The following is a 16,815-nucleotide window of genomic DNA, read 5'->3' as shown; positions in this document are numbered from 1 at the left end:
GGGGTCTCCCAGCAAGTCTGGGCTGCGGATCCTTCCGGGCAGCCGGTACTAGGACCGTCCAGAGGCAGGAAGCTCTGCCCACAGCCTTCGCTTGCTTTGTCGTATTTTTTTTTCCAGCTGTATTTTTAGCTTGCAGGAAGCTCCCCCTGGTTATCGGCAAACTGCTAAATACGCTGCCAGCGCCCAGCACCGCGCTGCCGGAGAACTAAAATCCCAAGGGGGGAGAGAGCCACAGAGCACAGAAAGGCACACACACACCCCCCCCCCCCCAATCAATGCTTGGCAAAACCCTTTGGAGGGTCTTAACCGGGGCACGCGAGCCCAGACGCTGGGGTGATGGGCTCCCTGGGTGCCGCCACATCGCGTCGGCACAGACGGCTCTAATGGTTTTGGTCTCTTCTTGGCACGCGGCCGGTTTTCTGGACGCCGGCGCTGTAGCTCGGCGTTGCCGGGGGCCCTGGCCAGCCGTGTTGATACAGACGCCGGGTTATTCGAGGTGAAAGCATCCCCGCGCTGCCCCTGGCACTGGTGTAGCCAACTCGGTGGCTTCCTGCCGTGCCGCGGCCCCCGGCGAAGGACGGCTGCTCCCAGCCAGGATGTTTGCTTTGGGCACGGGTCCAACACCCCCCCCCCCCCTCCCCTTTTTTTCTCCCCGTTTGGTGCTTCCTTCGCTGGTACAAACTGTGTTGCTGAAGCTGGGGACGCTTTCCCCGTCCCACCCCGCACGTCTCACCCTCGGCAGGCGATGGAAATCCCGAACTGTCCCGTGAGCTATTTCGAAAGCGGGTGGTAGGGTGGGGACGTGGGCGGTGCGGGGCCGGCGCAGTGGAAACTGGCCGCCTTTCGAGCTGAGCTGCTCCTTACACACCAGGCAGAACCCGCGTGGTTTTGCCAGTGCCGAGTATTTTTGTGCGTGGCTCATCACCCAGGTTAGAAAAAGAGATGGGGAAAGGGGGAACTAAAAAAAAAACAAAAGGGGGAGGAATTGGGGTGAGGATGATTACACGTGGGTCATGGTGGGGCTTGTTCACATCTCCTCTCTCTCCTTCCTTGCAGACAGGTTCGGCGGGCGACCCGGTTGATGGACCCAGCAGAAGCCAAATGGAAGAAGGGCCAATTAATTATGTCGAAGAAAGGCGGCTGAACGAGGGCAGCGGGCTCAGCCTGGCAAATGGGGGCCGGCCGGAGGCGGGGGGCACCGCACTGATGGAGCCGAGCGGCTGGTCGCCGGGCCAGCCGCCCGCCGCTGGGAAAGCCCACTTGGAAGACGTCAGGAACCTGGTGGCCTTTTCGGCGGTGGCTGAAGCTGTTTCCTCCTACCGGCTACCGCCCCCGGGTTCGCCGTCACTGCTGTACGAGAAGTTCGACTCGGAGATGAGCCAAGGTGGGCTGAGCGCGGCGGACGGCGTGCCGAGGGGGGAGGACCTGCACGCCCTCAAGGCTGCGCTGGCTTTGGCCAAGCACGGCGTGAAGCCCCCCAACTGCAACTGCGACGGCCCCGAGTGCCCCGACTACCTGGAATGGCTGGAGCAAAAGATCAAGACAGCTCTCGGCGAAGAGCCGGCATCGCCGCGGCCCTGTGCCACCGCCAACCCCCCGCCACCCCCCCAGGAAGGTGCTATCGACCCCCAGCCGGTGCCTGAGACCGCCGAGCTGTGCCCGCCCGACGGCCTCCCCTTTTCCCAAAGCGCGTTGACCATCGCCAAGGAGAAGAACATCAGCCTGCAGACCGCCATAGCCATCGAAGCCCTGACGCAGCTCTCGGCCGCTCTCCCCCAGCCGGCTGGCGATGGCCAGCCCCCGCCGCCGCCCCCCCCGCCCCCCCCCCGCTGCCCCCTTCGGCCCCGGCCCCCTCGCCCCGCCGGGGGCCGTGTGGCAGCGAGGGGATGAGCCCCGTTACCCGCCGGAGCCGCGAGCAGCACCGGAGCCATTTTTTGGTGCAGCACCTCCTCGGGGGGGCTTCGCGACGGCGTGGGGGCTGGAGGCCGAGGGGGCGGCGGGGGCTGGAGACCCCATGGCAGAGCTGGAGCAGCTGCTGGGTAACGCCGACGACTACATCAAGGCGGCTTTCAAGAGACCTGAAGCGACGGCTGGCAAAGTGACAGCGCCTAAAACAGAGCCCCCCGAACGAGTCCCTGGCAAGGAGGTGCCGGCAAGCCCCCGTTCGCTGCCGGCGCCGCCGGAGCCTGACCTGCACAAGAAGACACAGCTGGTCCTGCAGCAGCATCTCCACCACAAGCGCAGCCTCTTCCTTGAGCAAAGCCTGGCGGCGGCGGCAACAACACCCCCAGATCGGCCGAGTGGCTGGTGGGCTCCCGGCGCCCCAGCCGTGCCCCCCAAGCCCTTCGAAAAGCAGGCCAAAGAGAAGAAGAAGAAAACGCCGCCCGAAAAGCCCCCCCTGGCCAAACCGCTCCGTAAACAAGTGCAGATCAAGAAGGCAAAGCAGAAGGACTCACAGCCGCTCTTCCTGCCCCTCTGGCAGATCAGCCTGGAGGGGTTTCGGACGCCCGCCGAACCCCCCACCGAAGAGATGCAAACCGAACCGCCGCCGCCGCCTGCCTTCCCGCTCCAGCCTCTTGCACTACCCCTGCCCGCCGCTCGCCCCCCCGCCACCCAACCCCCTCGACGGCGGCCCCCCGGCTCCCGACTCTCAGGAAAGGGGTGCCCCCGGGGGGGGCCCCCAAATTCACCCGGCGCCGGTGGGCTCAACCGGCTCAGAGGAAGCACCGGCCGCCCCCCCGCCGGCCGCCCCCACCCCCATCATGGTGGATGACAAGCTGGAAGAACTCATCCGGCAATTTGAAGCTGAATTCGGGGAGAATTTCAACCTGCAGCCCCCCGAGACACCCACCCCGCTCGCCCCCGGGGCTGCCGAGCTGCCAGGGGGGCCAGAACCAGCTCTGCAAGTGCCCCCCACCGCCGCCTCCGCCGCCCCGGCTTCCAGCAGTGCTTCCCAAGCCGGACCCAAAAGCTTTTCATTCTCACCGGGGAAGGGTCCGCTTTCAGAGTCCCCCTTCACCGCCCGGTCCCCTAAACAGATCAAAATCGAGTCTTCTGGTGCTATCACTGTGGTGTCCACCACGTGCTTTTACTCTGAGGAAAGCCAAAACCCGGACGTGGATGATGCCGACGGGACACCCACCAAGGACGAGGTGCCGCTGACGCCGACCCTGAGCGGCTTCTTGGAGTCGCCGCTGAAATACCTGGACACACCGACCAAAAGCCTCCTGGACACCCCGGCCAAGCGGGCGCAAGCAGAATTCCCCACCTGCGACTGTGTCGGTGAGCAAACGGCCGGACGGGGGGCTTACTGGGGTGGGGGTGAACACCGGGGGGATGCATTTTGAGGAGGTGGCTTTGCAGGGTGGGATTACCCTGGGTAAATAACAAGAGCCGTGCTGCCGCGCTGGCAAAGCCCCTGCTTTTCTGGGGGGATGTGCCACCCGCCGGGTGAAACCCTGCTGCTTTCTCTTCCATTTCTACCGTCGGACGGCAAACGCCGGGGTGGAGCTGACGCCAACCTGGCTGTGCCGGTGTGAGTTGGAAAAGCAGCAAAACCAAAGGGCTGTTGGGTTTTTCCTCCACATAACTGCTCAGCTGAATCCCAAAGATTTTGGCCCCAGTGCCGAAATCCACCTAAAATCCAGCTCACCTGGTTATTGCTGCTATTTGAAACCAAAAACTTAGGCTCGGTGTGTGTGCTTATGCCCGGAGCCATATTTGCCACCGAGATGCTGGGTTGTTTGGTGGCCACTGGGATGCACTGAAAAAGTACCAAACTCTTGGATTTTTTTTTTTTTTTTTTGGTTAGTTGGTTGTTTTTGGTTGTTTTTTTTTAAATGTGTGTTGGCATTTGTTAGGTTTTGTAGCAAGTGCTAGAGAATTCCTGCCTGGTCCTTGCAGCCGCCTCCATCCGAGTGTGGGGAGCTGGATTCTTCCCCGCCCCCCCCCCCCCCCCCCCCCCCCAAATTTAGACCAGAGCTGCGGTCTTCCCTGGGAAGAGCAGGATGAGGATTTGGGGCATCCAGCCGGAAAAACGAGCCCCTGCGCCGCTGGGAGAGGTGGCTTCGGGCTAAGCACAGAAGCTGCACTTTATTAGTGGGGCTTATGATTATTTATTTATTTGCTTGTAAATGGCAGCAGTAATTAGCCCAAACAGCAGCAAGCGAATGAAAGGCTTTTCTGGAGCTGCTCAAACTGATCTCGGAGTTTTGCCCCGCGGTGGCAGGAAAAGATTCGGGTTGCTTTTTTAGTTTTGCAGCGTGGTTTAGAGGCTGGGAGAGGGGGCGATTCCCCCCCTGCCACTTCTCTCCATTTTATTAAGGAAAAAGCTGTGGGAGAAAGCAATTAAGTAGGAGTCGGGGCTCGGGGCTTTATTAGGTGCCTGTGCTGTTAGACGCTGTAATAAAATCAGCCTTCGGTGCGCGTCCCGTATTGATCTCTGTCTGGACAGCTGCAGCCCAGCTGAGCCCGGCTTTCTCCTCACCCTGGCGCCCAGCCAGTTAGACATGACAGGAATGAAAATCAGGGCGGTGAGAGCGGAGGGGTGGAAAGACACATCAGACCCAGCCGTCGCGCCGGATGCATCCCACCCGGCGGCGCTGGAGCATCCCCGTGCTCCGGGGATTGACCCTTGTGCCACCAGGGCTGCCCAGAGCAGCCTTTGCTTCCCGCAGCAGCACCTTCGTGCCCTAAAAGCCCCAAGGGGTTTGCTGCTGCTGTGGGGGTGGGGGTGGGGGTGGGGGTGTGTTGCTTGCAGGGCTGGAGCCCCAGCATCTTTCTCCTGGAGCCCCAGCATCCTTCTGCTGCATCCTGAGCATCCTTCTCTGGTAGCCTCAGCATCCTTCTCCAGTAGCCTCAACATCCTTCTCCCGTATCTTGAGCATCCTTGTCTGGTAGCCCCAGCATCCTTCTCCCGTATCTTGAGCATCCTTGTCTGGTAGCCCCAGCATCCTTCTCCTGTATCTGGAGCATCCTTGTCTGGTAGCCCCAGCATCCTTCTCCTGTATCTGGAGCATCCTTGTCTGGTAGCCCCAGCATCCTTCCCCTGTATCTGGAGCATCCTTGTCTGGTAGCCCCAGCATCCTTCTCCTGTATCTGGAGCATCCTTGTCTGGTAGCCCCAGCATCCTTCTCCTGTATCTGGAGCATCCTTGTCTGGTAGCCCCAGCATCCTTCTCCTGTATCTGGAGCATCCTTGTCTGGTAGCCCCAGCATCCTTCTCTTGTATCTGGAGCATCCTTGTCTGGTAGCCCCAGCATCCTTCTCCTGTATCTGGAGCATCCTTGTCTGGTAGCCCCAGCATCCTTCTCTTGTATCTGGAGCATCCTTGTCTGGTAGCTCCAGCATCCTTCTCCCTGAGCCCCAGCCTCCTCCTGTATCTTTGAGCATCCTTGTCCGGTAGCTCCAGCATCCTTCAGCCTCTCCCCTGTGCAGCAGCTCCTTCCTTACACAGGCTCGGCCAGCTTGGGGCATCCCATGAGCATCACCAAATCCTCGGGACAAGCCTGAAAGCAGGCAGCAGTACCTTCCAGCCCCCAGATCATCCTGTGGTGGTTTTGGCAGCATCCAGCTGGGCTGGTCCCAGTGAACAGGGCCATACGGGTGCCCAGGGTGGTTCTGGCAGGGAGCAGGGTGGCCAGTGACGAGGAGGGGGGTTTGTAAGCCAAATCACCCACCGCCGCCGATTGCTTCTTTTTGGCAGAACTCATCAAAACGCACCGCGCTCCAGCGGCTGGCGCAAATCCCCTGTGCCAGGACAGAGCCGTGGTTGCTGCCAGCATCCTTGGAGGGGCTGCAGCCACTTGGGGAGGTTTTTGGGTCCCCAGAAGGGATGGGCACGGGTCTGAACCCCCGCCTCCTTGTTCCCCAGCGGCATTTTAGTGCTGGGAGCATTTGCCAGGGCAGACAATGGAGAGGAGCTGCCGGGCTGTTTAACAAACTGCTAATTGCAGTTTCCCTTCCCCGATGCTCTTAGGGGGAGACGCCTTTGAAGAGCCCTTGATTTTTGATGCAGAAGTGCTGGGTTGGAGGGAATCTGGGTCTGGCGTCTGTGGGGGCAGCCGGCCGAGGTGCAGACCCTGAAATCTCTCTCCCCCCTCCTGACTCTGCAGAGCAAATCGTGGAGAAGGACGAGGGGCCGTATTACACCCACCTGGGCTCGGGGCCCACTGTGGCGTCCATCAGGGAGCTCATGGAGGAGCGGTAAGGACCCCGGCCCCGGGCGTCCCGGCAGGGGGGCCGTGAGGGTTGGGGGGGGCGGGGAGGGGAGGCCTGTGGTGTTCTCTGAGGGCGAGTGTGGGCCCATGAGGGCAAAGTAGGGTCCCGTGGGGGCTTGTGAAAGCATGTGGGGGCTCATGAGGGCAAGTGAGGTCCTGTCAGGGTGGTTGGGGGCCCATGAGGGTGTGTGGGGTCCTGTGAGAGCATGTGGGGGCCCATGAGGGCAAGTAGGGTCCCACGGGGTCCTGTGAGGGCGAGTGGGGTCCTGTGAGGGCGAGTGGGGTCCTGTGAGGGCGAGTGGGGTCCTGTGAGGGTGAGTGGGGGCCTGTGAGGGCACGTAGGGTCCCATGGGGTCTTGTGAGGGTGAGTAGGGTCTTGTGAGGGCGAGTGGGGTCTTGTGAGGGCGAGTGGGGTCCTGTGAGGGTGAGTGGGGGCCTGTGAGGGCACGTAGGGTCCCATGGGGTCTTGTGAGGGTGAGTAGGGTCTTGTGAGGGCGAGTGGGGTCCTGTGAGGGTGAGTACAGGCCCGTGAGGGCAAGTAGGGTCCCATGGGGTCATGTGAGGGTGAGTGGGGGTCCTGTGAGGGTGAGTGGGGGCCTGTGAGGGCACGTAGGGTCCCATGGGGTCTTGTGAGGGTGAGTAGGGTCTTGTGAGGGCGAGTGGGGTCTTGTGAGGGCGAGTGGGGTCCTGTGAGGGTGAGTGGGGGCCTGTGAGGGCAAGTAGGGTCCCATGGGGTCTTGTGAGGGCGAGTGGGGTCTTGTGAGGGCGAGTGGGGTCCTGTGAGGGTGAGTGGGGGCCTGTGAGGGCACGTAGGGTCCCATGGGGTCTTGTGAGGGTGAGTAGGGTCTTGTGAGGGCGAGTGGGGTCTTGTGAGGGCGAGTGGGGTCCTGTGAGGGTGAGTGGGAGCCCATGAGGGCAAGTAGGGTCCCATGGGGTCTTGTGAGGGCGAGTGGGGTCTTGTGAGGGCGAGTGGGGTCCTGTGAGGGTGAGTGGGGGCCCATGAGGGTAAGTAGGGTCACATGGGGGCTCGTGAGAGCATGTGGGGGCCCATGAGGATGAGTGGGGTCCTGTGAGGGTGGGTGGGTTCTTGTGAGGGCAAGTGAGGTCCTGTGAGGGTGAGTGGGAGCCCATGAGGGTGGTGGGATCCTATGAGAGTGAGTACAGGCCCATGAGGGCAAGTAGGGTCCCATGGGGTCATGTGAGGGCGAATGGGGTCCTGTGAGGGTGAGTGGGGGCCCATGAGGGCAAGTAGGGTTCCAGGGGGGCTTGTGAGAGTGTGTGGTGGCCCATGAGGGTGATTGGGGTCCTGTGAGGGTGAATGGGGGGGCCACAAGGGTGGGTGGGTTCCTGTGAGGGCAAGTGAGGTCCTGTCAGGGTGAGTGGGGGGCCATGAGTGTGTGTAGGGTCCTGTGACAGCAAGTGGGGGCCCGTGAGGGCAAGTTGGGGCCCCTGGGGGCTCACGAGGTGAGTGGGGTCCTGTGAGGGTGAATGGGGGCCCATGAGGGGTCCCTTGAGGATGAGCGGGGTCTTGTGAGGGCAAGTGGGGTCCTGTGAAGGTGAGTGGGGCCCCTTGAGGGTGAATGGGGTCCTGTGAGGGTGAGTGGGGGCATCATGAGGGCAGGTAGTGTCCCGTGAAGGCGAGTGGGTGCTGTGAGGGGGAGCAAGGACTCATGAGGAGCCCCATGAGGGCGAGTGATGTCTATGAAGGCAAGTGGGGGCTTGTAAAGGTGAATGGGGGCTCGTGGGGGCAAACAGGGGCCTGTGGGGGCTAGTGGGGGCTCATGAGAGTGAGTGGGGGCCCGTGAGGGGTCTTTAAGGGTGAGTAGGGTCCCATGAGGATGAGTTGGGTTCTGTGAGGGTGAGTGAGAGCCCATGAAGAACTGGGGCTTGTGAGTGGTCCTGTAAGGGTGGGTGGGGGTCTGTGAGGGATCCTACGAGGGCGAGTGGGGCCCCATGAGGGCAAGTGAGAGCTTGTGAAGGCAAGTGGTGCCCTGTGAGGGCGAGTGGGGGCTCATGAGGGCTCCCACGAGGGTGGGTGGGGTTCATGCAAGGTGGGTCGTCTCCCGTGAGGGCGAGTGGGGGCTCATAAGGGTGAATGGGTGCTCCTGAGGGGTCCCATGAGGGCGGGTGGGATCCCATAAAGGTGAGTGGGGGCTCATGAGGGCGAGTGGAGGTTCATCAGGGGTCCTGTAAGGGTGGATGGGGTCCCATGAGCATGAGTAGGGGCTCATGATGGGTCCTGTGAGGGTGAGTGGGGTCCTGTGAGGGCAAGTGGGGGCTCATGAGGGGTTCTGTGAGGGTGAGTGGGGGCCCATGAAGGTGGGTAGGAGCTCCTGAGGGCAAGTGGGGGCTCATGAGGAGTCCTGTGATGGTGCGTGGTGGCTCATGAGGGCGAGGGGGGGACCCATGAGGGGTCTGTGAGGGTGAGTGGGATCCCGTGAGGGCAAGTGGGGCTCATGAGGGCAAGTGGAGGCTCATGAGAGGTCTTATGAGGGCAAGTGGGGGCCCATGAGGGTAGATAGGGGCTCCTGAGGGTGAGTGGAGGTTCATGAGGTATCCTGTGAGGGTGAGTTGGGTCCTGTGGGGGTGAGTGGGGTCTCCTGAGGGGTCCTGTGAGGGCAGGTGGGATCCCATGAGGGTGAGTGTGGGCTCCTGAAGGCAAGTGGAGCTTCATGAGGGGTCCCGTGAGGGCGAGTGGGGGCCCATGAGGGCGAGTGAGGGCCCATGAGGGCAAGTGGGGGCCTGTGAGGGTAGGTGGGGGTCGTGAGGGTGAGATGGGTCCTGTGAGAGTGAGTGGGGGCCTCTGAGGGGTCCCGTGAGGGCGAGTGGGGGCTCCTGAGGGCAAGTGGGGGCTCATGACGGGTCCTATGAGGGCCAGTGGGGGCCCGTGAGGGTGGGTGGGGGATCATGAGGGGTCCTGTGAGGTGGGTAGGGTCCCATGAGGGCACGTGGGGGCTCCTGAGGATGAGTGAGGGCTCAGGAGGGTAAATGAGGGCTCCTGAGGGGTCCTGTGAGGGCAGGTGGGATCCCATGAAGGGGAGTGGGGGCTCGTGAGGGTGAGTGGAGGTTCATGAGGGGTCCCGTGAGGTCGAGTGGGGGCCCGTGAGGGTGGGTGGGGGCTCCTGAAGGGTCCTATGAGGGCAAGTGGGAGCCTGTGAGGGTGAGTGGGGGCTCATGAGGGGTCCCGTGAGGGTGTGTGGGGGCCGTGAGGATGAGTGGGGGACTTGTGAGTGGAGGGGGGGGGGGGGGCGAGCAGGGCTGATGCCCATCCCCCACAGGTACGGCGAGAAGGGCAAGGCCATCCGCATCGAGAAGGTCATCTACACGGGGAAGGAGGGGAAGAGCTCCCGGGGCTGCCCCATCGCCAAGTGGGTGAGTGCCTGCGCCCCGGCTCTCCTCCCCCCCTGGAGTCACCTGCCCGTCCCCTCCCTGCCTGGGGACGAGGAGGGCGCCCGTGGCGGTGGCGGCAGCGCGCAGGGGAAGGATGCTCGATCAGGGGAAGGATGCTCGATCAGGGGAAGGATGCTCGATCGGCGGCTGACAAGGAGGAAGCGAGAGTGCTGGCCGCCCCTGGGGAAAGTCCCCGGGGCTTCCCACCCTCGTCACCTGCCGCATGGCATGTCCCGGGCCGGGCACGTGTGTCCCCCCCGACACCCCAAACCCATGGGGGTGAATGCAACCGTGGGAGCCCCCCCAGCTCCCCATGGGATGCTGCAGAAGGCAGCCAGGACCCGCTTTTAGAGTCCTCCCCATCCCAGGATGTGTTTGCCATTGAAATATTTGACCTGCTCCCTCTGTTTGCCAGGTGATCCGGAGACACAACCAAGAGGAGAAGCTGCTGTGCCTGGTGCGGCACCGGGCCGGCCACCACTGCCAGAACGCTGTCATCATCATCCTGATCCTGGCCTGGGAGGGCATCCCCCGCACGCTGGGCGACACGCTCTACCAGGAGCTCACCGACACCCTCACCAAGTACGGCAACCCCACCAGCCGCCGCTGCGGCTTGAACGATGAGTAAGTCACACCGGTCTGGTTTGGAGAAACGGGGTGGGAAGGGGATGCGGGGGTGTGTCCCCCCAGCCCCCATTTGCAGAGCTGCCATCACGGCGCCAGCAGCTGACGTTCCTCCGCGGTGTCCATCCCGCAGCCGGACCTGCGCGTGCCAAGGCAAGGACCCCAACACCTGCGGCGCTTCCTTCTCCTTCGGCTGCTCTTGGAGCATGTATTTTAATGGCTGCAAATACGCCCGGAGCAAAAACTCCCCGCAAGTTCAGGCTGGTGGGAGACAATCCCAAAGAGGTGGGTGATGCTGGCGGAGCGGGGCAGCACGGGCAGGGCTGGGGCTTCGCACCTCCTTTTACCCCCAGCTCCAAGTTTTGCAAGGGGGAAGCCTGAAAATAGGATTTCTTTCTTTTCCCTGTCTCCCTAATTCATCAAAAATAACCATTTCGATGAATTAGGGAGACGGAGAAAAGAAAACCAACCTGGTGAAACCAGAGGGCAGGCTCGGCTTTGTGTCACAGAGCCAGGAGTTTGGGTGTGACAGCAAGTGCCATCACGGGGTGGCAGGAGTAGGGTCTCTCTGGAAACCCCGGGGAAGATGCCAGAGAGCTCATGGGTCGAGCAAGGGAAAGCACAACACACGCCGAGGCCGGAGGTTGGACAGCCAAAACCTCCCCAGGAATTCTGCCATGGCACATGTCATGGGAAGGGTCGGACGCTGCGTGGTTTGCGGGGCTTTGCCCCCAGTTCCATCCCTGCCACTCAGACCCCTGTGGTGACATCGTGCTCTTTTCCGTACCGCAGGAAGAACTGCTCCGGAAAAGCTTTCAGGACTTGGCCACCGAGGTTGCTCCGCTTTACAAGAGGCTGGCGCCGCAAGCCTACCAGAACCAGGTACCGGCCACCCGCTCGTCCCCTTTGGGACGCGTCAGCCTGGCGGCAGGCAGGAACCGCTGCGGGGTGGTGGGACGGAGGTGGTCTTGGATAACCGGAGCCCTCTCCTCCTCCTGCCAGGTTACCAACGAGGACGTAGCGATAGACTGCCGGCTGGGCTTGAAGGAGGGGAGGCCGTTCTCCGGAGTGACGGCGTGCATGGACTTCTGCGCTCACGCTCACAAAGATCAGCATAACCTCTACAACGGCTGCACGGTGGTAAGCAGGCGGCCGGCGGGGCTTTTCGGGATGCTCCCCCTCCGCTTTGGGATGCTCCCCCTCCGCTTTGGGATGCTCCCCCTCCGTTTTGGGATGCTCCCCCTCCGTTTTGGGATGCTCCCCCTCCGTTTTGGGATGCTCCCCCTCCGTTTTGGGATGCTCCCCCTCCGCTTTGGGATGCTCCCCCTCCGCTTTGGGATGCTCCCCCTCCGCTTTGGGATGCTCCCCCTCCGTTTTGGGATGCTCCCCTTATGTTTTGGGATGCTCCCCCTCCGTTTTGGGATGCTCGCCCTCCGTTTTGGGATGCTCCCCTTCCGCTTTGGGATGCTCCCCCTCCGCTTTGGGATGCTCCCCCTCTGCTTTGGGATGCTCCCCTTCCGTTTTGGGATGCTCCCCCTCTGCTTTGGGATGCTCCCCCTCCGCTTTGGGATGCTCCCCCTCCGCTTTGGGATGCTCCCCCTCTGTTTTGGGATGCTCCCCTTCCGTTTTGGGATGCTCGCCCTCCGCTTTGGGATGCTCGCCCTCCGCTTTGGGATGCTCCCCTTCCGCTTTGGGGTGCTCCCCCTCCGCTTTGGGATGCTCCCTCTCCGCTTTGGGATGCTCCCTCTCCGCTTTGGGATGCTCCCCCTCCGTTTTGGGATGCTCCCCCTCCGCTTTGGGATGCTCCCCCTCCGCTTTGGGATGCTCCCCCTCCGCTTTGGGATGCTCCCCCTCCGCTTTGGGATGCTCCCCCTCCGCTTTGGGATGCTCCTTTTTGAGCCACTCGGTCCCTGCTGTCCTGCATGACTCCGGTGGCCGGTCCTCGGTGTTTGCACATCTCAAATGAACCCGTTCAGGTCTGTAGGGTGCTGAAGCCGCCACCCCAGCTAGACTGAAGCACGGTGTTAACGGGGACCACGTGTTTGCTTTTGTCCGATCCCAACGCGGCGGGAGGTTTCCAAATGCTGGCTGGGGACCAGTGGGGGCGGGGGGGGGTGCCAGGCTGATGTGACTTCACATTGGTAGGGGGAATAAGGAGGAGGTTTGGCCCCCATCCTGCATCCCTCAGCATCCCGCTGATGCACCCCGCGCTCCCTCAGGTCTGTACGCTGACAAAGGAAGACAATCGCGTGGTGGGGAAAATCCCTGAAGATGAGCAACTGCACGTCCTCCCCCTCTACAAGATGTCCAGCACGGATGAGTTTGGCAGCGAGGAGAACCAAAATGCCAAGGTGGGCAGCGGTGCCATCCAGGTGCTCACGTCCTTCCCCCGGGAGGTCCGCAAGCTGCCCGAGCCCGCCAAGTCCTGCCGGCAGAGGCAGCTGGAGGCGAAGAAAGCCGCCGCGGAGAAGAAGAAGCTGCAGAAAGAGAAGCTGATGACGCCAGAGAAGATCAAGCAGGAAGCGCTCGAGCTCCCCGCGCTCCAGCAAAATGCAGGTAACAGGGGCAGAACTGAGGTCCCGCTGCCCCGAGCCATCCGGAAAGCGCGCGAGGGGCCGGGGCTGCGGTTGGGGGCTTTCTTGGGCTGGCGGTGTTGTTGCTTGGCGTGTCGGCGTGCAGGATGGCATTTCTGCGGCGCCCGGGTTTTTCCCCGTACCACGGTGCGGTGGGGAGCTCTTGCTGCAGCCCGGAGCGTGGGTGCGGATCGGTGCCAGCGTGCCGGGCGGTGCCGGGCGATGCTGACCTCTGCGCTCGGCTGGCGAGCCCGTCACCGTGGGATTTTCGAGTCCGGCTGAGTCTTTGGGGTCCTCGATCCCCACCGGCAGCTTCCTCGGCCGGCGGGTCACGGGGGCTGTGTGTGTGCTGTGCCCGCAGGTATGGCGTTGAAAAGCGGGCTGCCCCCGCAGCCGCTGAAACCTTCCATCAAGGTGGAGCCACAGAGCCATTACAACGCCTTCAAGTACAACGGCAACGCGGTGGTGGAGAGCTACTCCGTGCTGGGCAGCTGCCGGCCCTCCGACCCGTACAGCATGAACAGTGTTTACTCTTACCATTCCTACTATGCACAGCCCAATCTGCCTTCCGTGAACGGGTTTCACTCCAAGTTCGCGCTTCCCTCCTTCGGGTATTATGGCTTTTCCAGCAACCACATGTTCCCCTCGCAGTTTCTGAATTACGGGGCGCCCGAAAGGAGCGGGAGCAGCTGGGTGAGCAACGGCTACGAGAAGAAGCCCGACGTCCCGGCGTTGCAGGAGAACCTCAGCCACACCTATGGGAATGCCGATTTCCCCGAGCCCATCCCTCACAGCGTCCGGAGCAAAAACCATCACCAGCGCACCTACGAGCGGGCTAACCGCTACGCCAGCCAGCAGAAAGCAGCGGGTGGCGGCGGCAGCCGGGGCGCACAGGACTAGCTCGGGCTCGGAGGAGGCATCCCCGTTTGCACAGAACTGTTTCGGCAGCCGGCCCATCAAGCAGGAGCCTCCGGACCCTCCGCCCCCCATCGAGCCCCTTCCCAGCGTGGCGGCCATGCCCAGCACCGGCTTAGCCCTACCGGCCATCCCGGCGCGCAGCGGGGCACCGGAGCAGCGGTGGAGCCCCTTCAAAGTGTCCCGGGGCACGTCTTCCCCCGAGAGGACTAGCACGGTGGAGGGCTCGTGGAGTGCCCTGGTGCCGGGTTCGGGCGGGCGGGAGAAGCCGAGCGCCTTCGATGCTGCCGTGCGCTTGCCACCGCCGGAGAAGCAGTGGCCCAACCTCCTGGTGGGAGAGGCGGGCGGCAGCGGCACGTGGCTCAGGCTTGCTGCCGAAACCGTGGAGCCCCTGCAAGCTGGGGGAGGCGGCGCTGGCTGGCACGGGCACCTCGAGCCTGCTGGGGCCGCTGGGTTTCAGCTCAGCCCTGCCGGGGCTGCCCAGCTTCCCCGAGGAGCCGTGGGGCTCGGTGAAGGCGGAGGAGCGGAGGACGCCGGCGCCCAGCCTGGGGCTGCCAGGGAAGCCGTGGGAGGCGGTGGTGGGTGAGAAGGGGGCGGCGGGTCCCCACCGGGAGAAGCCATGGGACCCCTTCGGCCTGGAGGAGGATCTGCCGGAGAAGGTGGTGAAGGAGGAGGAGGAGGAGGAAGAGGAGGAGGAGGAGGAAGAGGAGGAAGAGTGGTCGGACAGCGAGCACAACTTCTTGGACGAGAACATCGGCGGGGTGGCCGTGGCGCCTGCCCACGGCTCCATCCTCATCGAGTGCGCCCGCCGCGAGCTCCACGCCACCACCCCGCTGAAGAAACCCAACCGCTGCCACCCCACCCGCATCTCCCTGGTCTTCTACCAACACAAGAACTTGAACCAGCCCAACCACGGCCTGGCGCTGTGGGAGGCCAAGATGAAGCAGCTGGCGGAGCGGGCTCGAGCCCGGCAGGAGGAGGCGGCACGCCTGGGTCTCCCGCCGGACGCCAAAGCCTTCACCAAGAAACGCAAGTGGGGCGGCGCGTTGGCCAACGAGGCGCCCAGCAAGGAGAGGAGGGACTCGGTCCCCACGCGGCAAGCGGTGGCCATCCCCACCAACTCTGCCATCACTGTGTCCTCCTACGCCTACACCAAGGTGACGGGCCCGTATAGCCGCTGGATCTGAGACGGACGCAACCGCCGCAGCCCCATCTTACCTCAACCCTCGGCAGCGCCGGAGCCCGGCGTTGCTTCGTGGTGCTTTCTCCTCGGGCATGGGGGAGAAGAAAAAACAAACAAACAAACAAAAAAAACCCAACAAAAAAAAAGACAAAACCGAAGCAAAACACAACAACAAACCCAAGCCACAGAAAGCGAACCCAACACGCACGCTCGGAAACAGCGGAGCTGGTGCGGGCGCACGCCGTTGGAGGGCTGCGCTTGGCGAGGAGTTGGCAAAAAAAGAAAAACTCGATAAAAATCCCATAGGAACGATGCTGTTTGATGCTTTTCGGTAATCTCATATTTATATCTCCGTGTTTTTTTAATCTAGCCTCATGCGCCGCGTGAACGGATGGAGAAGTTTATAGCATCCTTTCGCAAAGGAGAGGTTTTTAATTCCACTTAAAAATGCCTATTTATTGGATTTTATTTTATTTTTTACTCTTGACGACAACGACGAAGCCGATCTTCGAAAAAGAAACCAACATCGAAAAAAATAAATAAAAAAACCAACAAAAACTCCTAAACGCAAATAAAAACCAATCCAAACACCAAACCAGCTTAGAGGCAAGAGGTGACTCCCTCCGGCTCCGATGCGTGGGGACTGGCGGGGACCGTGTGCTTTACCGTCAGCCGGACACGCGGAACATCCGATTATTTTTTTTCCAAGGACCTAAAAATACCTATCTTGCAACTTGAGGAGTCCTTTCTTACAGCGATGGGAGACCCGCTTGCTCGCGGGACGTCCCGGGATGGCGCGTCTTCACTCAGCTCCTTGCCGCCTGTGGGATCGGCTCTGCCGGGACGGAGCGAGCCGGCGTCTTTCCCGGCGCCGGAGACCTCAGGACATGTCCGGGCTGGGGACTGCCGCTGCCGGGGTGCTGTGCTCAGGCTCAGACTTGGGGGGGCTCCTTTGCCGACGGCCCTGGGAAGAGCGGTGGCGGCAGCGGTGGCATCTCTAAAGAGGAGCCGACAGGACAAAAACAGAAATCAAAAAAAAAACAAACCACAAAAACAGGAAAAAAAACACAAACCAACCCCAAACTGTGAATAGCTAGTGTTGCTCTCTGTACATCACTGTTGCTAAAGTCTGGTGCTTTCCGTCTCCGGGGGACTTTCTCCGTGCAATCGGCTCTGGGAAGAGCGAATCCCAAGACTTGGCTGGCCAACACCCCCCACCGGTCCGCCTTCCCTGCCGGTGCCGGCGAGCTGGCGTGGCGGCACGTGCCGCCGAGGCTCGGTGCTTTTTCTCTCCCCGGGTGCCATCCCTCCTTCCTACGGATCGCCGTTCTTCCCGCAAAAAAACCCCACAAAACCAACCACCACACACACACACAAAAAAAAAAACAAACCACAAAAACCCCCAACAAATAACCCAACGACAACGACAACCGCATGGTGCTTTTCGAACAATCTCAGTCGAGACTTTCCGCCTGTCACCGATGCCGAAGCCGTGCCGGGAGGGACGGGCGGGCGAGCTCCCCCGCGGCTCACTGGGAGGGCGGCGTGGCCGAATCCTGGTGCTGGCGTCCCCAAATCTGGGTGCTGGCGTCCCCGGCGTCGTTGCTTTTGCACTTTGAGGTGCCTTTTGGAGAGCCAGCGAGGCAGAGGCGACGCCGTCACCGTGCAGAAATCACCTTGTGTTTACTGTCACCCCCCTTCCCTGCGCACTGGCACGGATCAGCAGGATCTCGGTAAAAACAGCCTGAACATTTACGTGGTCTGATTTTAAACCTGTAAATAGGGAAAGAATTTTTTTAAAAGCACTTTCACCTAGATTTAAAAACAAAAACGAAACTTAAAAAACAACTCCCTTCTTCCCTTAACCCCCTCCCCCCCCAACAACTTGAAAGCAGTATGTTTTAAACAAGATT

At 61.8% G+C, this 16,815-nt stretch overlaps 1 protein-coding gene across 1 annotated transcript; it reads left to right on the top strand.

Moving 5' to 3' along the window:
* The first annotated feature begins 1,053 nt into the window (after nt 1-1,053).
* On the top strand, nt 1,054-16,292 carry TET3 (tet methylcytosine dioxygenase 3). Its single transcript, XM_055820299.1, is given in 14 exon segments — nt 1,054-1,785; nt 1,787-2,763; nt 2,765-3,282; nt 6,113-6,203; nt 9,496-9,589; nt 10,023-10,231; nt 10,365-10,470; nt 10,472-10,516; nt 11,024-11,113; nt 11,234-11,371; nt 12,451-12,787; nt 13,166-13,650; nt 13,652-14,058; nt 14,060-16,292. Coding segments are annotated over 14 exon segments (5,028 nt in total). The 5' UTR covers nt 1,054-1,101; the 3' UTR covers nt 14,907-16,292.
* The last annotated feature ends 523 nt before the right edge of the window (nt 16,293-16,815 follow it).

The sequence above is a fragment of the Falco peregrinus genome, chromosome 17 (genome assembly GCF_023634155.1).
Source record: "Falco peregrinus isolate bFalPer1 chromosome 17, bFalPer1.pri, whole genome shotgun sequence".
NCBI classification, from domain to species: Eukaryota; Metazoa; Chordata; class Aves; order Falconiformes; family Falconidae; genus Falco; species Falco peregrinus.
This window is presented reverse-complemented; position numbering and strand designations above follow the sequence as displayed.